At 42.7% G+C, this 23,821-nt stretch overlaps 1 protein-coding gene across 8 annotated transcripts in view; it reads right to left on the bottom strand.

Moving 5' to 3' along the window:
* Positions 1-23,821, bottom strand: part of LARP1B (La ribonucleoprotein 1B) — a 115,446-nt gene that overhangs the window by 53,156 nt on the left and 38,469 nt on the right. For all 8 annotated transcript variants that reach the window (XM_045018060.1, XM_045018054.1, XM_045018053.1 and 5 more), the window contains exons 4-7: positions 17,258-17,423; positions 9,324-9,467; positions 3,320-3,463; positions 2,865-3,033 (exon numbers count right to left, since the gene is read on the bottom strand). In XM_045018060.1, the coding sequence (XP_044873995.1) occupies positions 2,865-3,033; positions 3,320-3,463; positions 9,324-9,467; positions 17,258-17,423 (623 nt within the window). The remainder of the gene's footprint in view (positions 1-2,864; positions 3,034-3,319; positions 3,464-9,323; positions 9,468-17,257; positions 17,424-23,821) is intronic.

Genomic DNA, 23,821 nt, shown 5'->3' with positions numbered 1-23,821 from the left:
AAGAGGTATGGAAGCTCAAACCTGCAATGGCTACCAAAATGCGGGGCCCCTCTGACAGATCCTGCATGAGACTGTTTACATGCTCCCTAATTTCTTGGAGTGGAAGATACCTTGTATGAATGTGGTCCTTTAGGAACTGGATACTTTAGGGAAAAAGGGGAGTTGAGAGTCGAATGCTGAGAGGATCTGAATGCTGAAAAGGTAAGGCATTAAAGTAGATGAAAGGAATTTTGGTCTCTGGAGAGAATCATATTACATGACCTCTCATGAAGTTGAACTAAAGACAGAAGGTACTAAATAGGGGACTGCAATGTCTGAGCTGTAAAGGAGAAACCCAATTTAATTTTTTCTTCATAGCCTTCAGTACCAAAGAAGTTTGAAGAGCTAGCACTCTACATGAAAGACTTAACTCCAGCAGAGAACGGACACAACTTCAGAACTGGAAGAGATGTAAGCCACTTCTGAAAGTCTGAACCAGCACAGAAGAGTCTTTAAGGCTCTTTTTACCTGAAAAGCAGGAACTTCTTCAGCATGCTATAAGCAAAGTAAACTTTGATCAATGAGGTCCCTATGCAACCTTTATTCCCCGCAATAATATTCCACATGCTATTCTGAATTCCTAACTTTTTCCAGCTGAAAGACAAAACAAGTACAGAGACACTAACACTGTTAACTAATATGTTACCTTTACATTTATAAGGTAAAGGTAAAACTCCAGATGTGTTTGACCTAATCTCCCAAGTTCCAAAAGCAGGAATGAATAAAGGAAACTGAAGTTGACTCAAACTCTTAACTACTTTACTGGTATCCACCATTCTGGAAGAGGGAATTTGAAAGAACATTAATGAAAATGTTTATGTTCTTCCTGTCTTTCGCTAAAGTCTTTTGAACTTATTTTCCCTCCCCTCCAGAGATGCAAGTTTGGATATACTCCTGTGATAACTTTAAATGAAATCTACTTTTTGATGTGAACTAAAGCATTTCTGAAGAATCAACATAAGGTTTGAAGTAAGTCTGATGCAATATATAGTTACTTTTTTAAAATAAATTTTAATATGCATGCCTATAATAATCCTCCTCCCCAATCAAGTTGGTCCCCGTTACATGTATAGAATTGCTCTATCTTGACATTTTTGTTCTTTACTGTAATCAGAAATCCTCTCAAATCTCAGATGGAGATTTAACATTTTTCATATTAAAAGGTTAATAGTTCTAAAACTCATTTATACACAAGAATACAACCTTACTTATCCAAAATATCCTTAGTTCCTTGAACTCCAAAAAGAACTCCTCTCTGGAGGGCTGAACATTCTGTACAAGTTTATTTTGCATGAACTTCCCTCTTTGGCATTCTAACTTTCATAATTTATAATTAGAAAAATATCAAGCAGAATGTTAAACACTTCCATTTAGATGACATTTAAAAAATAGTTGAGGAAGAAATGTAGCTTTCCACCACTTTGTTCAAATGCAACAAGAAGGGGAAAAGATTACAGAACCTCACAGATTCCCAGAAGCATTTGAAATGAGGGGAAAAAAATGAAAGAATTATATTCTAAACCTGCTCAACAGTATCTCTCATGAAAGGCAAATTCCACAACCAATGAATCTTAGGGATTTCAAACAGGCCAGGTGACCAATGACTCTGGTTAACCAGCCATCTTAAGCCTTTAACTGACACTTGCCAACATCTTGTTGCTAAAAGAAAATACAAACAACAACATCAGAAGTGACCAATGTGTCTGACATTTTGCTGAGCATCAGAGGGGGACATCAATGTGTCCTACCTTACAAGATCTGGATTCTACACTGCATGCCCAGAAATCTGACCAACAGTGGAGTGTCTGTGCTCCTCCCTCACTTGACTGAGGACAGTGGAGGCCGATTATCCTGACATGGAGCTGCATGTCCACTGTCAAGTCTCAGAGGGGCCTGGCTGCAGGAGTTAGAAAAAACTGCAATATAGGATTGAAGTTGATAGCCATATGTCAGATACTTTCTGCCCTTAAAGAGGCCTTTTTCTTAATTTTTTTTTTTGCATCAAATGTTACAAAAGAAGCAAGAGTAAAATAAGCAAATCGCTTCATGGAATACAAGGGCAATATAATCCACCACAAAGGCATCACAGAGAAATGCCACTGGCAAATGTAGAAGTGTAGAATATCAGCCAGTGGTGGAAAATGTCCCTTTTCAGTAGTGACTTAGTGTGTTCCAGGATTTTGCATGATATGCCTCTTTGCGATAATCAGCCTTCCAAATGGTTTCTCGCTCCTTAATGATGTACATCAAAAATAAGTATTTCAGATTATTGAAAAATCTAGTATATGGCTCATTTAAAAACATATTCTAATTTGGTTCTTTCAGGTGAAACACACTGACAAAATACAGAGCTGAAAAGATTTTTTAAAAATGTAATTGAGAACAAATGGGGGAAGTCCCTTCAGAAATTTGAGCTACATACCCAGGAAAGAGTCTTATATGATAGGAGACCAACAGTACTTTAAAGGACAAGCAGACAGACATCCATTCTTCAATTTCAAGCCCAAGTAAAGGAGGATATGTACCATAAATAAGGAAGGTACATGGATTAAAGGCAGATGACTATAGTACCAGAAGGTTGAAGATCTTTCTCAAAGTTCTCACTTCTCAGATATTCAGGTTTTTTTCCACCCCATTACTCAGCATAATTAAGCAGATATTTACTAGTAATGGATACACCTATGGTTGGTAGCTAGTACCTCCAGTGCTACTTAAGTGATATACTGAAGACAGAGGTCAAACATTGTTTGAAATGAATTATTTTATCTTAAGTAGATGCCTGAATTTTGTCTAAAAAAAATTCATACATTAAGCAGTGTACTTACATTTGACGTTTAATGTATTCTTTGAGCAGTGTTTCATCCACAGAATACATTTGTACTCCTGTTCCATCATCATAGTAATACATCATACTAGCATTAAGTTCTGGTTGAAATGGCTGATTGGTCCTTTCACCATATAGTTCTTGGTAACCATACGAATACTCACAGTTCACTTCAAAAAGAATGGAGTGAGGAGTAAGGGGAAGGAAAAGAATTTCAGATAAAGAGAAATTCAATTAAAAATATTGTAAGGGATATAAACAAACTATTATTTGTGCAACAGGCATTCAGTATCTGTTCTCAATAAAAAGTGTTCAAGATATACTACTTGCAACGTGACATGCAAGCCACATGGATTAATATACAGGATTTGATTTGAAGCAAAGGAGGTTGTACAACTTAATGTTTAAATCTTAATATTAACTTATATTTTCAATCTTTAACATCTACTCTCGTACTTCGAGGGTTTCCTCTGCCACGCCCTCTTCCTCTGCCACGCCCTCTTCCTCTGCCTCTAAAGAATCCTCGAATGCTGCCACCTTCACTTCTGACACTGGAAACTTCATCATGGTCATCTCTTTTCTCTCTGTCACGGCGCCAAGCTTTTAAAGAGAAAAAAATAGTACTGTATAGACAATCAATTGAGAGGTTCCACCATGAATAGTCTCAGAGAATTATTCCATGGGTATTAGGTACATAGTTTTGCACTGTAAAGCGTAAGTCAAACATCATAGAAGCTGACTAGTAAAGCAGGAAGTGATTTTCAAGTATAATGGATTTCAAAACAAAAAACTTATGAATTGCCTTAGCCATTCCATGTTTAAGGCTGACATTCGCTCTTTAACAATATTTTGAAATGTTTTAAAGTCCACAGGCACACTCGAATTCTCTTGGAAACTTTACTGCATCATCCAGACCCTGGGGTTGTTGTATTAATTTAGCTGAAATATGAGCTCTCTAAACAGCTAATATTTCTAAGTGTTCTCAAATCTACATCCATACTCAGATTGTTCTGAAAATTTCAATACCTCATCATGACTAGGGATAAAGTTAGTACAACAAGTTTGGGATCATTTGACCAAGGTGTTCTGCAGATAAAATCAGATCCCTCTGGGGCGGCCATAACATTCAAATTGCTCTAAAATTCACATATATACGGTGTGACATTGCACTCCATATATTTTATGGAAATATGCTAATAAGTGTGACTATAATATAACTGGAATATGCTTTATGCAAAAGATCTCTTGTAAGGTATCATTACAAAGCTTATAATCTACTGCACGTGTTCCTCCTATTTGTATGAATGTATCCTCCTTGTATCTGAAAAGAAGTATAACTCTGGGGTCCTATTGTAATTATGCAAAGTATGAGCCATTAATAGTGGTTTGGAATCTGGATGGCTCCCATTGACTAGGACAATTGCCTGTAAATGGCTCTGTTTACTTGCAAACCTTCATGGGTGGGCCAGCTCATGGGTAATGAAGAATGAGGTCTCACAGGACATATGACCACATCACATAATACTGGAATCCATCTTAAAACTGGTGCTTTTCCATTTAGAAAGAGGGGTGGGGACCCAGAGAGACAAAAATTTCCCGCCTTATGACAAAGCTATAAAAGGGGGGCGGAACAAAACAAAGGGGGCTGCCAATCATGAGAAAACCCCTAGTTACCACCTGAGCTGGAACTAACAAGGACTGTACCACGGGAAAGGACTGGTCCCAGACTAGGAAGGAGTCTACTTTGTGAAAGAAGCTTATTGGAATATCTCTGAGGGTGAGATATTACCTGTATCAGTTTCTTAGGCCTTGGCTACACTTGCAAATTTGCAGCGCTGCAGCAAGGTGTGAAAACACACCCTCTCCAGCGCTGCAAATTGCGGCGCTGCAAAGCGCCAGTGTGGTCAAAGCCCCAGCGCTGGGAGCGCGGCTCCCAGCGCTGTACGTTATTCCCCACAGGGAGGTGGAGTACGGACAGCGCTGGGAGAGCTCTCTCCCAGCGCTGGCACTTTGACTACACTTAGCGCTTCAAAGCGCTGCCGCGCAAATGTAGCCAAAGCCTTAATGTATTAGGCTTAGACTTGCATGTTTTTGCTTTATTTTGCTTTGTGACTTAATTTGTTCTGTCTGTTATTACTTGAAACCACTTAAATCCTACTTTTTATACTTAATTAATAAACAAAAGTGATTTTATTAACTCAGAGTAAGTGATTCATACCTGGAGGAGCAAACAGCTGAGCATATTTCTCTACCAGTGTTAGAGGGCAGACAATTTGTGAATTTGCCCTGTATAAGCTTTATACAGAGTAAAATGGATTTATTTGGGGTTTGGATACCATTGGGAACTGGGTGTCTGGGTGCTGGAGATAGGTGATCTGCTGAGCAGTTTTTGGTTAAAGTCTGCAGCTTCGGGGGCGAGGACCAGACCTGGGTCTGTGTTGCAGCAGACTAGTATGTCTGGCTCAACAAGGCAGGGTTCTGGAGTCCCAAGCTAGCAGGGAAAATGTGATCAGAGGTGAGTCCAGCACGTCAGGTGACAGTCCCAAGGGCATCTCTGTGACTGGACCCGTCACATACAGACAGTGTCTTGAAGACAGATGTGCCACAGGAGGGCCTGGAGAAGACTTTGTGGTGCAGACTTAGGTCATTTGGTCAAGAGATTCCTCCTCTTCCAAAAGTGAGCTGTTTATAAAATGTTCAGATTCTTATTCTTTTTCTAGCTCTGCACCAATAAAAATATAAGTCTTGAACTCTCAGCTATGTATATAATTGGATTGCTCCCAAGTTCAGTTACTAACAGTACCATGGATCATTTTAGAAATTTAAAAGTTTATTGCACTATAAAAGCTTAAGCACACTCTACTTAGAGTCTGTTTCCCTATAAGCTAATGTTTCTGCAGTAAATTCTTTGTGAGTGCCAAAGTCCTGTATCTAAATGGTGGCTCAGGGGAACAAGCACTGACTGCCCCCTGAACCCAAAGGTCATGACTCTCCTCTGGAGATATGAATGATGTGCACATTAGTGCTCTCAATGTGCCTTTGCTTGGTGTCTGCAGCCACAATACAGTTCCTTTTGGAAATGTGAGAGGTGCATGCAATTTTGAGGAAGCTTGGCACCCCATAAGCATACCTGTCCAACCCTGGGATAGTATGGTGGGCAATACTGTGTCTGGGATATGTATGGTGGTATGGGATAGGCTGTTATGGGAGGTACTAGTTGCCAAACTGAGATAGTCAGACCAGAGAGGCCAGCGGAAGAATCCCAGCCAGGATAAATTGGGTCTATGCCAAAAACACTGGTTGAACTCCTGCCGAGAAGCACTAGATTTGACAAACCAGGAATGTGCCGGGCATTGCAACAGGCATGCTTGGTTCAAGCACCAGGCACACAATGCTGAGGCCAGAGTGCGAAGTTCTGAACAGGCATGCTCCATGGACAGCACAGGCGTAAAAGCACTGAGACCGAGAGAGTGAGGATGAAGACACCCACTGCAATGAATTAAACAGTTCACATCTTTCAGAGCTTTTGTTTTAGTCTGTATTCATCACCATCAGATTCACCTGACATCGCATTGAGACGAACAGGCCACTATACACACCTCCATGAGCCTCCTGTGCACAGCTACTTCTCCATATACACACTAGACCCAGATTTGGGCAAGGACTCTGGAGTTCCATTCTTTGCCCCTTTCCTGCTGGCACATGTACTCCTCCTCACAGTTGCACCATCTTTCTTTTTCCTCAGATCCATCTACACTCACCACAGCATGGAGAGAGCCATGAGGAAGGTGGAGCTGGTAGCTGAGTAGTGAAGTGTTATATCCAGAATGCCTTATTGTACCCACCCCACCACCACCCCTTAATCATTCCTGCCTCACTATCACCACGTTCTCAAAAGGGAAATTCACTACCAAAAACTTTATCAGAGTGAAAGTGGCTTAGCACTGCTTCACGTCCTTCATAGATTAATGAAGTAGGGCTAAACTGAGGCCTCAAAGCCAAGAAATATAGAAACTTCTCTCGCAGCACCTTAATTCTGCCCTGCTGGAGCTGGCAGTAGGCACTGGGACCAAACCAAACCTAACATACCCCTAACAAACATCTGTAATTTTCTGTGGTGTGCTGTGTTGTGTCCAACACAATTCTCTATCATCATTCCTCTTGACACACACTCCATGATTCTCACTAGCTGTACCGATTTAGGGATTAGTAGCAGCAAATTTCTAGATCTCTATTTTCTGACACACATTATGCAGGCGGCCTGAGCAGATGATTTAGAGCAGATGGCCCTCTTAGCTCTAAAATATAATATATTAAAGATTTTAAAAGGTTGGTAGAATAACTGCCACTGTGTCCTACAGAGGCTGACATTGCAGAAGGTATTTCAACAAGATTAGGGAAAACAAGATTGTTTCAATTCATTCTAGCTCTCTTACATGTTCAGTGCTCACCAGAATTTCACATCTGCACTGGCACTCTCACTGCCATGCATCCTCTGTGCCATGCTACGGCTCAGGGGAGTTCCAGTGGTCTTCTGGCATACATCATAGTGTACTATAAGGCTCAGTCAGGGCTAACTGAAGGTACGGTGATGTCTCAGAGGAAATGCTTAGGACAAGGATGAACAGGTATTAACATCTGAAAAGTCTTTAGTGGTTTGTTTGGAGTCAGTAAAGTGGTCAAGAGTTAGTTAAACCTGACCTGCACACATTTGCTAAGCTGGACCTAAACTCAACATATATCCTAATCAAGAAAAGTTTAAGAGCCACCTCCTCTTACACTAACCTTCACTCTCTTTGCTGTGCTCCACAGGCTCAAGAAGGGTACCATCCTCTGATCCCTCAAAAGGGCAGAGTTAAGGTTGTGTGGGGGTGTGGTAAGTAAGACATCACTTTAACTTCTTATTTTCTGGTTTTGAGAGGTTAAGTTTGGCCACTCTCCGCATTCTGAAAGGGCACGAGTCAGTGCTAAACAACCTTAACTCAGTTAACAACATACTTGGCAGTGATTTATTATTTGCAATTGTGTGTATGTATGCACACTGACATTCCCCTCTGGTGTTATCTGGATCAGTCATCTGCTAGGCCTCTCCAATCCTTGACTCTTGGAGCCAACCTTACCCTGCTCTGCTGTGAGAACCCCCACTCCTGGGCTGTTCATGCACAGCCTTTGGCACATAAGCTGCTCCCAGCTGCTTGCAAGCAAATGACACTAGTCAATATCTCTGGTCCCAGACACAACCCTGGGAACCTCTGTCTTGCAGTGTCCAGTTGCATCTGCTAGACAGTGCACGCTTATATAAGTTTGTCAATTTAACAAAGAAATTGATATGTACCAGGCTTGTTCTCCCAAGGGGAGTCTGACATACTGCAAACCAAATGCACTGCTTCAGGTAGAATAAACAAACAGATCTATTAACTATAAAGGTAGATTTAAGTGATTATAAGTCAAAGCATAACAAGTCAGATTTGGTCAAATGCAATAAAAGCAAAATGCATTCTAAGCTGATCTTAACATTTTCACTGTCCTTAAAAACTTAGATGCTTCTCACCAGAGGCTGGCTTTTCATTCGCTTGATGGTGGTGGTGTCTGTAGATGTAGGTGGGAGAGAGAGAGCATGGCAAATGTCTCTCCCGTTTATCATGTCCTTTCTTTCCTCTTGGCTTTGCCCCCATCCCCTTCAGAGTCAGGTGAGCATTACCTCATCGCAGTTTCAAACTGACTAAAGGAAGGGGATGACCCCCTCCAGGGAGTAACAGATTATTTTGTTGCTGCCTAAACCAGTGTCCATTGTTCTTGTGAGGCTGGGCTGGGTTTGTCCCATCTGTGCCCTGAAGAGGTGAGAATTGCCTTTCTGTTCTTGGAGAGTTTTTGCATGGGCTTGATTTAAGCCATGAGGATACATTTTCAGCCTCATAACTATACTACATGAAATTATAACCTAACTATAACAACCATGATCAGTGCATCATAAGCCTTCCAAAAACACCCAACATGACAAACTTTGCATTGGATACCACACAATCATTTTATAAAGATGAACATGGGAGTGTAGGGTGTTCCCCTGAGGTACAGATTCTCACTCACACACACACACACCAAAATCTTAAACAGTTTTAAAGAACAATTTTTTTTCCGTTCACTATTCAACTACTTACAGTAACGAACTACAATTTAGTTCTTTCAGATAAATTATTGCATTGTTAACACTAAAGTCAAGTTTCTGCACAACCAACCATGTTACTAAAGTCTGTTCAGGAGACACTCAATATTGGAATAGTAGGTCAGGAAAAAAGGCCCTGAACAGATGACATGGACAGGCTTTAACATCCAGTCTCAAAACATACCTAGTTTCTATCAGTGTTTTACTTTAACTGACATGAACATTCAATGAACAAAAATTTTAAGTTACACTTGGGAACCACTGTAAAAGCCAGAGTTAGGACTGAAAACCACTTACTTCTTGACTCATTTCGTCTGTTGTTGTATGGCACTAATTTGCTTGTTTCTGGCTGAGATCTTGAACTATTTCGAGAGCCTGTTCCTTCTTGGCTATCTGGTCTTACATCATCTAAATGAAGTGGTACCCACTTCTGCTTGTTACCTTAAAAGAGTGAAAAAATATATATATATATATATTCTCGACTTTAAACTATGGGGCAGCTAGGCATTTCACTATAATTTAACTGTTTAGAATATATTGTAGAATTCATTTTTAAAGGAAGAATAAGTAGCTCTTAAATAATTAGTTTACTTAAAATATTTAGGCAATAGGAAATATCTTAATACCAATTCTGTAAGTAAAAATAAAATCAGAAAATAGTAACTTTTCAGTTTTAAAAGATGTATCTTAAATAAGCCTTGAATCTAATAACTGAAGTGAGTTTGGTCAAGCTTAAAGGAGAAACCACAAGTGGAGGTTACTTACTGTAACTGGAGGTTCTTCAAGATGTGTGGTCCCTATCTGTCCCCACTGTCCCCCTCCCCCACCATCCCCTATGCTTTGGATCCTGTTGGATTTGCAGTAAGTGGAGGAACTGGAGAGATGTCAACCCACACTGCCTCTTAAGCCCTTGGTCGGGAGCATGAGGAGAACTACTGCACATGTGTGGGCCCGTGGACACCGCTTTGAAGAAGTTCTGGACTCGGGTGCATGTCCTGCATGCATACGCACATGTGGAATATAGATAGGGACCACCCATCTCGAAGAACCTCCAGTTACAGTAAGTAACCTCCACTTGTGGTTTCTCCTTTAAGCTTGACCAAACTCTGCTACGGTGACACAGTTTGGGTCATTTCCCAATAGACTTGGATCTTTGTAGTTAGAACCCCAGGGCCTGCCGGACATCAAAGGAGCGAACTCTCGTGTCTTCAGAGGAAGTGTGAGGTTTCGGTAAAAATAAAGGTAAGTATTGTTTGACTGACGTGGAACTCAATCTTTGAAGGAACTTGGGTGTAGTCAAAAAGAAATCTTTTCTTTGTGAAATGCTGTATCAGGAGGGTCCACCATGATAGCTCTGAGCTCGCTGACCCTCCTAGCTGAGGTGATAGCAATTAAGAATGCCATCTATATGGACAGGTGGACATGGCACAAGTCGCTAGGGGTCGAAAGGTGGACTAGTGAGCTTGGACAGGATGAGGTTAACATTCCATTGAGGAGTAGGTTTAAGCACTGGTGGGAAGGTCCTGATCAGGCCTTTCATGAATCATACTGTAGCTGGGAGAGTAAAGACCACTGGAGGAAGGAAGGTACTAATCGCTGTTAGGTAAACTCTTAAAAAGCCAGCAGAGATCCCGGAAGTCTTCAGGAACACGATATACTGCAGCCACTCCAGTTCTAGACTATCTGGAGAACAATGATGTTGTTGCGCCCAGGCTGAAAAGCGTCTCCATTTAGCCTGATGATAGGTTTTAGTAGACTCTTTTGTACTCTGGCTAAAGATCACCTGAACTGGGGCTGAACACGAGCATCCTATTTCCAATGCCCATCCAAAAACCAGGATGTGAGATGGCATGAGCCCAGATTGGGATGCTTCATCTTCCCTCATCTGGGTTCAGGAGATCCAGGAACAGGCAGATCCTGATTGGTGGTGGGGGGGCAGACATCAATAGAAATTCCGTGAACCAAAGCTGTCTGGGTCAGTGGGTACAAGGAGAATGATGTTGGCTCTGTTGCTATGAATCTTCCCTATGACTTGCAGAAACAGAGGATTGGGAAGAAAGGCAATCTGAGGCCATTCATCCAGGACATCAGCAAAGTGTTACCTTGAGAGTCACAACAGGGGGAGCGTTCTGTTCATTTGCAACTCAGAGGTCCCACAGCAAAATAACCTGCTGTGTAAAATCTCACTTAGGACTGTGTCATGAATCTCCCATGAATGGCCTATTGAGAAGCTTCTGCTTAATTTGTATGCCAGGGAGTTGTGAATACCCATAGATACATGGCCTGTATCGCAATGTGGTTCCTGACATCCCTGTTCCAAAGTCTGACAACTTCCTGGCAGAGTGGATGAGACCTCCCTATGTGTTTATATAGACCACTATGGTGATAAGGTCCAATATTATGTGTATACATAGTGAGCATATAAGTGAAAGGAAGACCTTACATGCAAGGAGGATCAACCTCATTTCCAATAAGTTTGTATGTAGTCTGGCCTCTCATGGGGACCCAGTGCCCTGAGCATCCCACTGGTCTCTCATACTGCTGGCCCTGGAAGTGGCATTGCTAAAGGGAACTCCCACTATGACCTTTTCTGGGTTTGACCACTAAGGCTATGGATACACTTGCAGATGTACAGCGCCGGGAGTTAAACCAGCCCTTGGAGACAGCAGCAGGGAAAGCGCTGTCATGTGTTCAGACTGTCAGCTGCAAGCGCAGTGGCATGGCCACATTAGCAGTTCTTGCAACGCCACAGAGAGCAGTGCATTGTGGTAGCTATCTCAGTGTGCAAGTGGCTGCAACATGCTTTTCAAATGGGGGTGGGTAGGTGGAGTGTGATAGGAAGTGTGTTGTGTTTATGTGGGGTGGGGCAGAGTGTGTCAGCATGCTGGCTTGTAAGTTCAGACAGCTGCAGGGGGAAAGGGGGGAACCCTGACATCAGCCCCCCACCCCGCACCTTTTTCACACACACACACGCACAAAACACCTACCTCTGCAGCAGGAGCATTCCACAGTAATGGTTTGCTTTGTGATCCAGAGCAGATAAGCATGCCAGCGGTCAGAAACGGAGCTTTGAAAGGGGACATCCACATGCTTGCAGCGGAGTTCAAAACAATGACGAGAGTGGTCACTTGACTTCAAGAGATTATGGGATGTTTCCGGAGGCCAATCACAGTGCAGTAATGCAACACGTCATCTACATGGACACCCTGGCATTTCAGCCAGGGCACAGCAAACTCTATGCTTCTCGTGGAGATGGATTACTGGGGCGCTCCAGTCGCAGAGTCCAGGTGCTCTATATGCCTTGCCAGTGTGGACACCTCAGGAGTTAGGGTGCTCAGAGCTTATTTAATGTGCTCGAACTTGCAAGCGTAGCCAAGCCCTTCCTTCGGGAGGTGATGACTCTAGCAGAAACTACCACCTTGGAGCTGATGTGGTCTTTGCTTGGTCGCTAGATCAAGTGGAGCCAAGCCTGCAGGCACTGCAAGTGGAGTCTGGCAAAAGGAGTCACACAGGTGCACATGGCCATGTGGCCTAAAAGTGAAAGGCACTTGTGTACTGTGGCTCATGTTCTGTGGGTGATGTGTGACATCAAATTGCTCATCGCATGAAACCTTTTGTGAACGCTTTAGTGGAAACTGAGTCCAAATTTTGCCCCTATAAGAAGTTTATTGACTGGTGGGTAACAAAGACTTTTCTTCATTTACGCAAATGCCTAGGGCAGTTAAAAGTTGTATGAAAAACCCTGTCGCCAACCTGATGAAATCTGAGGAAATTGTGACCACCTTGTCCAATGAAGAAGCACCCAGTGAAACCATCGGATCAGGTTCCACCTCCTTCCTCCTGGTACATGGACAGAATCAGCTTGCGAGAGGAAGAGGTGTGATACAACTTGAGAGGGGTCCAGATGCCTGCCATAAGGATCCCACGAACCCCAATAAGACCAGAAAGAGGCATCAATCGGTTGCAGGGAACTCCCAAGGAAGTCACTACCAGTGGTCCCTGGGGGGTCATACTCAGCAGAACAGCAAATGTAACCCCTCAACTGTCTATTGGGGCTCAACTGCCTCCATGGAGATACCCATGTGACCATCTCCTCCGATTCATCTCAGTTTGAGAATTGCTCCATCGGTAGCAGCAGTGCTCTCAGTGCCAAGGCACTCCTACCAGAAGACTGGAGGTGAGACGGCTCCTAGGACAGTTATGTAGCTGCCTTCTCTGGATAAGGACATCCCTCAGGAGGGCCAGGCCAGAAAGAAGTGGGGACCGTGGATAAGGAAGGAATATATCCTCTGGTGTTACACAAGTCTTGGTATGCCCTCATGCCTGAGCAGTTTCCACAGTTACATCTGACAGATCCAGTGCATCTTTACATGGATGATGCAGTACCGACAATGGGTCCAGACCATCACCTGTAGACAAAATCAGCAAACGTTCATCCTGATGATCCACAGGACCATAACCAAGGTGGGGCGAACCCAGGGTGCAAAGCCAATGGTGCGGGGGGAAGAGATGGAAAAATGGGGTGGACAAATAAACGATAGGAGGTAGAGCCCTAGAGAAAGACTGGGATCCCGCAGGACCTGCTGCCATAGTAGCAGGAGCAAGATAAAAATTCAACCAACAATACTGTAACAGGTAGGAGTGAGAATTGTGGGGTGGAATGAGATCAGGATTTAAAAAAATAGTCCTCCTGTGCCACAAACATGAAACACTCTGGCCATCAGCCACCGCTCTCTGGCTGCCCAGCTTTGAAGGTAGTACCATTGCCAGCAGCAGAGCAGAAGTAAGGGTGGCAATACTTAATACTGCAAGATAGGCAGCGTGACTGGGATCCTCCACGACCCGCTGGCATAATAGCGGGCGCGAGATAAAAATTCAACAAATAATGCAGGAGCAGGTGGGGGTGACTATTGCAGGGTGGGACTGGATTAAAAAAAAATAGTCCCACACAGTGCTCTAGCAAGGGCTTCAAATATGCTTGCTCAGCCCAGGCACTAAAATGCCTAGTTACAGCACTGATGATTTGGCATCAAGGTGACAAATGGAGCTCTCTTTTTACACATCTTGCCCTCCGATCAGGTGGTCTTCATTGGAGCCTATTCCTTAAGGTTCCATATGCACAGTTTCATCCCACCTGCACAGGCTCAGAGGAAATGTGCTTCTTATGGACAGTCCTCAATAGGGATTTGTCCTTATTCCCACGGGAGCACCTTGCAAAGATGGGCTTAGATGGTGAGGGCTCGACTCCAAGGCACATGCTTGGAAGGACACTGCTGATCAACTGAAGGGGCTGATGTACATAGGGGTCCTGATGGCCCATATCAGAGAGGATGTCATAGCATTCTCCATCAGGGCTTCCATAGGCAAAGGTCCTGGACAGGAAAGAGCAACAGATACTGCACTTCGCAGAGATATGCGCCTCACCCTGACAGTACAGACTGCATTGATATTTGTCACTGATGGAGAAGATCAATGGCAGGAGATGCAATTCTTGAATCCCAGGACTCTGGGCATAGTCCCAAAGCTGGGGAGAGGGTCCCCAACTGGGGAGAAAAATAATTAAAATGTATAGTATAAAGTAACTTAAGAATACAACTATTAACATTTTTTTTTAAAATAAGTTATGCAATGAAAAGGACAACAATTGTAACTCAGGCCCTGCATCAGTAAGGAACTGGAGAAGCATCAATCCACACTGCCTCTTATACCCTCAGTCAGGAGCATGAGGTGAGCTAATGTCCATACGTGGGCCAACAGATGCTGCTTTGAAGTATTTCCAGACTTAGATGTATGGCACGCATGCATACTTGTGTGTGGAATATACATATGGACCATCATTTGAAGAAGAATGTGGGATGTTAAGTTGTGGTATGCTAAAGTATAACGAACACTAAGATGAGACATATAAGAAAAACATCTCAATAGCGAAAGGGTAAAAAGATGCACAACGCTAACTCTTTAACAATAACATTTGCTATTGTGCAGTTGGTTGGGAGGTGGGCAAGGCACCTTAAATCTTATGCAAAAAAGTCCAAGATGTATCATGAATAAAAAAAAAAATCAGATAAACAGATGAATCAGATAATTCGGATTTAAGTTCTTCAGACTTCTGATGGAAAATATATTTTAAAGTTGACAAATATTTTTTGCATCAACAAATTCACCATTTTCATTACAAAAAAATAAGTTTCATGTGATAGACCACCAAGACCTTTACCCCTGTAGTGGAGAACTCTGTTTTAACAAGTATTGTTTGTTTTATAGGTATAAATGATACCAAACTGTGTTCTAAAGCATAAGATTCTCTGCTAATATAACACAAATTTTGTTCTGGCTTGGCATTTTGTATAAAAAGAGCCAAGAATATGATGTGTGATTCACTAATAGAAGAACTCAGCTGTCTTTGGAATTTCCAGTTTTGTGCATTATCCACTATTTGCAACTCTAGATCAATGTTTTTAGAAAGTGTTCTGCAATTTTTGGATAGATTTGCCTTAAATACCAGTATACAACCTATCCATAATTCCTTAAAGCTGAAGGCTTATAGATCTCAAGTTATTTTCCAACTTCAGACTTATTTATAGTTCTCATAATTTGTGCTGTCCCACAAACTGATCTAAGTGTATGGGTTATACTTTATCCATTTGAGTTTTTAAAATGTGTTTTTGCAAGATATATACAATACAGTATCCATTTTATTTTCTATATTTTACTGTGGAGAATGAGTTGAAGGCGAGGAAAGTGATCAGGAACAGTCAACTTGGATTCACCAATGGCAAGTCATGTGTGGCCAACCTGATTGCCATCTACAATGAGATTACTGGCTCTGTGGATACGGGGAAAGCAGTGGACATGATACATCCTGACTTTAGCAAAACTTTTGATACAGTCTCCCACAATATTCTTGCCAGCAAGTTAAAAAAAGTATGGATTGGATGAATGGACTATAGGATGGATAGAAAGGTGGCTAGATTGTTGGATTCAACAGGTAGTGATCAATGGCTTGATGTCTAGTTGGCAGCCGGTATCAAGTGGAGTGCCCCAGGGGTCGGTCCTGAGGCCTGTTTTGTTCAACATCTTTATTAATGATTTGGATGATGGGATAGATTGCACCCTCAGCAATTTCGTGGATGACACTAAGCTGGGAGAAGAAGTAGATATGCTGGAGGGCAGGGATAGGATCCAGAGTGACCTAGACAAATTGGAAGATTGGGCTAAAAAAAAAAATCTGATGCGGTTCAACAAGGACAAGTGCAGAGTCCTGCACTTAGGACAGAAGAATCCCATGCACCGCTACAGGTTGGGGACTGACTGGCTAAGCAGCAGTTCTGCAGAAAAGGACCTGGGAATTACAGAGGATGAGAAGCTGGGTATGAGTCAGCAATGTGCCCTTGTTGCCAAGAAGGCTAATGGTACATTGGGCTGCATTAGTAGAAGCACTGCCAGCAGATCGAGGGAAGTGATTATTACCCTCTATTCAGAACTGGTGAGGCCACATCTGGAGTACTGCGTCCAGTTTTGTGTCCCGTGCTACAGAAAGGATGTGGACAAAATTGAAGAGAGTCCAGTGAAGGGCACTGAAGATGATCAGGCGGCTGGGGCACATGACTTACAAGAAGCAGCTCAGGGAACTGGGCCTTGTTTAGTCTGCAGAAGAGAAGAGTGAGGGGGGATTTGATAGCAGTCTTCAACTACCTGAAGGGGGGTTCCAAAAAGGGTGGAGCTCAGCTGTTCTCAGTTGTGGCAGATGATAGATCAAGGAGCAATGGTCTCAAGTTGCAGTAGGAGAGGTCTAGGTTGGGTATTAGGAAACACTTTCACTAGGAGGGTAGAGAAGCACTGCAATGGGTTACCCAGGGAGGTGGTGGAATCTCCATCCTCAGAGGTTTTTAAGGCCTGGCTTGACAAAAGCCTGGCTGGGATGATTTAGTTGGTGTGGGTCCTGCTCTGAGCAGGGGGTTGGACTAGATGACCTCCTGAGGTCTCTTCCAACCCTAATCTTCTATGATTTTACGACACCTCAAAAATGAGAAGGGCAGGGGGGAAGTAGTTTTAAAACTTTACACTGCACACATCGTATCCAGTCATGCACATACTGAAAGGAGAAAATAGAAAAGCATAAAGCATGTCAAGTCACTCATCTTCCTATCATCTGGAAGAAGGTTTATTATCAAAAAAATTTAGTAATGTTATAACAATTCTGAGTTATTTTGCATAGTGCCTTGACCAACCTTTTTTCCTTTGATTGTTACATTGAGCCTCGTCTTCACTGACATTTTCTCCAGGACCATCAGGCTTTGCTTGCAGGTTCTCAATTTCACTGCTTGCTCTCTTTTCAGTTTTCTCCTCCTTTTCTTTTTTATTTAGTGGCTTTTTATTCTGATTTATGGTTTTGCACTGCAAGAGATATTGCTAAATATTTAACATGATTTTATGGATACGGACAGCATAAATTATATTTAAAACAAGTTTCTGTACTTATTAACATGACTTAAGATAAGTGGTTCTCAATCTTTGAGCATGATAAGTTCCAAAGTTATGAGCTGTGTAAATTATAAATTATTATTAGAAGGGAGTCCTCAGACTTACGACAAAAGCTGGTAGGAAGAACAGCACACATTCACATGCTGAGTCTCAGCAAATCACTGATTTCACTGTTCAAGCTTTCTGATCAGCTCCCAGCCCCGGACTCAGCCAATCAAAAACAAGCTACCCTGGTTGTGGAAGCCAATCAGACAAGCGACTGCGAGGGACCCCCTTCCAGCTTCATTCATTATAACGCGACCACAAAGTTATTTAGAAGCAATTCTGTAAAAAGCCAGCCCAATTTCACGTAGTATGGTGCTGATATTCTGAGCAGCCGCCTGTCTGGCCAGCGAACCCTGCTGCTTCAGAGAAGAATCAAGGGAAACCTGCAGCCCTGACTTCAGAGAAGCCCCCAGCCAAGAGCTCTTCAAAAAGGTCTGGAAAGTCAAAGCACGTGTGAATGTGTGTTTATTTGAATGCAGTTTACCAAATAAATACATGCTACATTAGTCATGTATAATTCATTTAGTACAAAAATCTGGGTTATTGTGGTGAAAATAGTGCATCAAACCTTGGTTCAAAAACACCCCAGCCCCCATACAATTGATTTCTATAGGAAAAGCAGTTTCGACTTACGTTTTGACTTACAACACAATTCTGAGGAATGAATTGTCTTGTAAATCCGAGGACTCCCTGTATTATTATTAAACAGATTTTAAGTTTTATTTTAAAAATGTTTCTAAGTTACAAAAATTAACTTTAGAATGCAAACAATTACAATAATTAGATGTACTAAATATGTAACACTGCAGAATGTACAATTGTAAGTATTTTCAATAACAATGTATAAATGATATTTTGTTAAAGTGAAATTATCTAAATTATAGCAAAATAAGAAAGGGAAGTTACTTATCTTATTGTATTCAAAATGTGTGGTACCCATCTGTATTCCACTGTGGGTAAGAATATGGACCACATGCCTGAGACCAGAGAATTCTTGCAAGTGGTGTCTGTTGGCCCATGCTTTCACCTCTGCTCTCCTCATGCTCCACTCTGAAGATATAAGGAGAGAAGTGGACTGACCACCTCTAGTTTCTTCTCTGCTGTGAATCTTGTCACGATCCAAAAGCAGAAGGGAAGGACAGTGGATAATGGAATACAATTAGGGACTACACATCTTGAAGAATTCCAGTTACAATAAGGTAAGTAACTTCACTTTCTTCAAGTGCTGGTGCTTATGTGTATTCCACTGTGGGTGACTGAAACAGTACTCAAAGCAGGAGGGTGCAAGAATGCAGGCGATATAACTGCTTATAGAAATGCTATCCCAAAGGATGTGTCATCAGAAGTATCTTGGACCAAGGAATACTGTCTCCTGAATGGGTGGATGCAACTCCAAATAGCTACCCTGCAGCTATCAAGCCGGGGCATCTCCTGAAGTGATACTACAGAGGTTGCTTGTGCCCTTGTAGAGTGAGCCCTTACCCTGCAAGGTGAAGGAAGCTGTGCCAAGGATACAGTCATAAATCCACTTATATTCTTTGAGAGGATACAGCTTGTCCTCATACTTGTTCTGCTATGGCAACAAACAGTCTAGGTAATTTTCTGATCTGTTTCATTCTCTGCGGGTAAAATGCCAATACTCACCTAACATCAAGGGAATAGTCTTCTTGCTTGAGGCATGGGGCTTCAGGGACAAAAATACCAACCCACAGGTAAGTGAATTGACTGGTTTATGTGAAATTACAAAAGTCTCTTAGAAATGAATTTCAGGTGTAATTGTAGTGAGACTTGGTCCTTATGGACTATTATGTATAATGCATTGGTCATTAGGGCCCCAAATTCACCTCCTCTTCCGGCTGAAGTGATGGCAATGAGGAACATGACCTCCTCTGACAGGTAAGACAAGGAACACCTGATTAGTGGTTCAAAGAGGGATTTAGAAGATCTCAATTAAGGGTTAGTTACTTTACTGGTGCAAAGTGTCTGAACAGACCCTTCAAAAACCTGGCTGTTACTCAATGAGTAAAGACTGAGTAAATGTCCATTGGCAGGAGACACGCTGATATGTGGCCAGATGAACCTGTAGCGAGACCCTCAACTCGGTGGGGACTGTCACTAAGGTGTTCATGCTGTGCTTGCTGTGGTGTATATACTGTTCAGAGCCATGCTTGTAGGAAATTGAGTTGGAGTCTGTCAAATGGCATCAGATAAGTACATGATGCCATCTGTTGCAGAACAGTGAGGCATATCTGAACTGATAATCAAAGGCTTCACGTAGCTAGATCTGAATGCCCATGTCATGAAATCTGTCCTTAGGGAGGTCAGCCTTTGCCCTGATGGAATCCAAGGTAGCTCCTATAAGTTCTATGCTCTGTGTTGGAGTCAGTGTAGACTTGATGTTTATGCAGATTCCCAGGAATACTAGAAGGTGGAACAGCAATGAGGTTGGCATTAAGGCCTCCAGGCAAGAGCTGCCCATCAGAAGCAAATTGTGTAAGCATGGTGGAGTTGCCTCATCTGAGCTGCTACTATTGAGAACACTTTTGTGAGGGCTCTGGGAGCTGTGGTTAACCCAACAGGAAATACCCTCAATTTATAGTGCTGGAGGCCTACCACAACCTGAGGAATCATCTGTGGAGTGAATAGCCAAAATGAAAGCACATCTTTGGCATCAAGAGCTGCGAGCCATGTGTCCTTTTCTGGGGATGGTGTTATTGATGCCATTGTACTGTTGTGATAATTGGTTCTACAAATTTACCTCATTGGGAGCTCAAGAGTAAAAAAAAAAAGTGAATGTTTGTAAGATGCCATAACAATCTACAAATGTTGATGTCAAAATTTAAGAAAGGGAGACAAAGCCTGAATTAGTTCAAACAAAAAAGGCCTACTGATATATCGCAAGGACTGTGTTAAGATCATACTTGGTAAATACGAGAAATCTGTGAACCAAAATTGGTGTGTCCGAAAACAGGCTTAACTAGTAGACAAAATAATGACAGGATGGACTATTCCTCAACCTCTCTCTGTGTGTGTCCTTAAAGAGTCTGAGAAGTACTGGCTACTGGAGCCAGCTTTATCATTCTGACTGCCACCCTCACTATCTTGTGGGATGCTGGAGCTTCTTCAACCCGATCCTGAAAGATGCCCAGACTGGGACAGGGAGAGGGACCCAGATGACATTGCAACCTTTATTGGCCCCGGTTGAATCTCAACCACCACGTGGGACATACCTTGAAGTCCTTGAAAAGGGATGAGGAAGAAAGTTTTGGAGGTGGGGAAAGAAACTCAATGGTATAGCCAGAAGGGTGATATCCAGCACCTACTTGTCTAATATTACCATCAATTGTGAGATAAGTTCTCTAAACAATCGCCCAAAGTGGATCTTGGCATTGGGTGAAGATGGCATCAATATTGGTTTGCAGCCCTTGATGGTCTCGTCAAAAATATCTCTTGGTCAGGGAGTGAGACTGGGTGGCTGCAGTTGAAGTGGAAGATGCAGCATTGTGACAGTCTGTATCCTTATATTCACCTCTTCTGCAAGATTATGATAAGTTTTGTAAAGAGTATGCTTTGTGAGGTATCATTTGAAAAAACTCACTTTGCTGCTCATTATTGCCCTGATAAAATGTGTGGCAATAGTCTCCTGAACCTCAAATTGAAATGATTCTCAAAGAAGAGAAAGACCTGTAAGAAGGGGGAGCAGATGCCCCAAATTATTCCTCCCTTTCTCCCTACACACAATATGCACAACACTTGAAGAACAAAGGAAACTGCTTTGGATGGGGGGAGGGATCTTGACTGAAAAGAATTCAGCAGTAAGATTGCTGAAACACATGGTGAGAGACCTTTGCTTTGAATTCACTTAACTTGTTAAGTTAGGTATTAGCTGCAATTTACTTTTATTTTCTTGTAACCAATTCTGACTTTATGCCTCTTTACTTGTAGTCACAATCTACTCTTTTGTAGTTAATTTGTTTTCTTGTTTTATTTAGACCCAGTGTGTTTTGGACTGAGGTGTTTGGGAACCTCCATTTGGGATAATAGTATTTGTGCATCTTCTTTTCCATCAATAAAATGATGGATTTTATATGAGCTTACATGGTAGAGGAGAGAGCTGGGCAGTCAGTACAAGACGTACATTTCTAGTTGGAAGTCTGGGACTGAGAATTTGCTGGTGGTATTCTGTGTTGTAATTCAAGAGTGGCTGGCTATAGGACTCATACTGTAACTGGGAATAACTTACATGCTGGAGGCTGAGAGAGAGCAGACCAGGACTGACTGCTCTCAGAAAAGCAGTGTAAAAGGCACCCCATGCTGGAGAACTGAGGGGACACAGTTATTCATCGGTCCAGACTGTACCCTGGATAATATCACAAGAGTATCTTGGTCTTAGCATTTTTCTGCCATTTGTGAGGTGGCTCATAAAACTGCTGATGATAGAAGGGTTGTGGTAAGGGGCTCAGTTTGTAGGCGTGTTTATAGTATTTTCTCTTTGGGGCTGATATTTATATATCCAGAGAGCAGAAGGTTGCCCTGGAATCCTTCAATGACTGCAAAGAGCTGTCTGTCTTCTCATTGAAAAGATCAGCCACAGATCTTGGTCACACCAAGCACAACTTAAAATGAAGTTCTAGCCATCTGTTTACACTTCTCAATAAGGGCTTGAAATTGAGCTCTTTCCCCCTGATGTAACTTATTCCTAAAGTCCAGGAACTTAGAAAAATTCAGAAAATCATATCTGGCAAGAAGAACTTGATAGTTTGGGATTCTAAACCACAGATGTAAACATCTTCCTCCCCCATATGGTCTAGATGCACAGCCTACTTATCAGCAGGGGTGGCCGCTGGATGTTGTGTGGATCCTTCTGGCCACGTACAGTACCAAGGACTTTTGTGTAGGATGGGTGAAAAACTCCACTCTCTTAGCTAGAACAAAGTACATCTTTTCCGCCTTCTTTGGCCTAGGGGCACAGGTAGCCAACATGTGCAATATAGCCCTTGCTGGTTCTAGCATGGCTTCATTTACTGAGTGCAGGATATCTAAAAGCTTATGCTGAGAGTCCTGAACCTCGTTTAAGGAGATTTGGAGCTCTTCCATGACACTAACAGCTCCTGAAATTGTTTAGGATAGTCTGGAGGAAGACTGAGGCTGGAGCAACCACCTCGCTGGGTGATGAGCACATACTCCTATTGGTACCAGACATACCAAACGATCTGGCTCATCTTCCTCTTCTTCCATAGCCTCAGAGGGAGGTTTTGGTTGACTCTTTGGAAGAGAGGGGTCGTAAGGCTCCTTATTGCATCACATGGATCCCAAGTACCACACATAAAGCTACCATGAGACCCAATAAGGCCAGTATGAGTCAAAAGTAGGTCACAGTGGTCTGAGGCGTTTAGTACCACCCATCTTCTGGAGTGGGGCTCTGTTTCTGTGGCCAAGACTGGATCCAGGAGATTCTCAATGTCCTACCTGGGCTGATCTCTTTAGGTGGAGGTGAAGCTGAATCTCCTACCATGGAAAGGTTGGATATGGCTCCACTGGCAGTACTGTTGATTACACTGAGGGGAAAACTATGGCTAGTGGACAGGACGGCAGATAGACTTCTTCCAGAATCCCCAATTCCTGCTGCTGTTAGATCTCCCTGGTGAGGATTAGTCTTGATAACAAGGGAAATGTTGGGTTCAGGAGGAGGAAGTCCCCCTGCTCCGCCCTTTGGAGGTTATGTTTTATCATTCCACACCTTCAGAGTAGGTGTAGATGGTTGTTCCTCTCAGGGCTATGACAGTACCATCAGTGAATGAGTCTCCAACCCAGTTGTTTTCAAAAGTACTGGTGATTCCTAGTATGTCATGTTAGTAGATACTGCAGTCAGTATCACAGTCAATGGGGAGGTTGGTACTGAAGAAGCATTGCTCCTATGTGGCTTAGGAGGGGGGACACCCTAACGCCATATGATTTGGGCCTCAAGAATCACCTGACTTGGACAGGGTCAAAAGGAATCATCTCTCCTCTTAGAAGGTCATGGAGGGCATCTGCTTTTGTGTGTGTAAGAATGCCCCTCACTCTCATGATAGGGCCCAGATGAATGGACCTTCCTTCTGCTCAGGACTCCAACATAATACTAGGGGGCATGTTCATTGATGACCCTAGCCAATGTATGGGGGAATCTCCTGGTCTAGGTCTCACTGGGACCTCTTTGCATGCTCAATAAGGTGCTTCCAAAGCTGGTGTTCTCGCACCTGCAGTGTTCAACTGGGAAAAGAGCA

Source organism: Mauremys mutica, chromosome 5 (assembly GCF_020497125.1).
Source record: "Mauremys mutica isolate MM-2020 ecotype Southern chromosome 5, ASM2049712v1, whole genome shotgun sequence".
In the NCBI taxonomy this organism is placed as follows: Eukaryota; Metazoa; Chordata; order Testudines; family Geoemydidae; genus Mauremys; species Mauremys mutica.
Note: the sequence above shows the minus strand (reverse complement) of the source record. Positions and strands in the feature narration are given on the sequence as shown.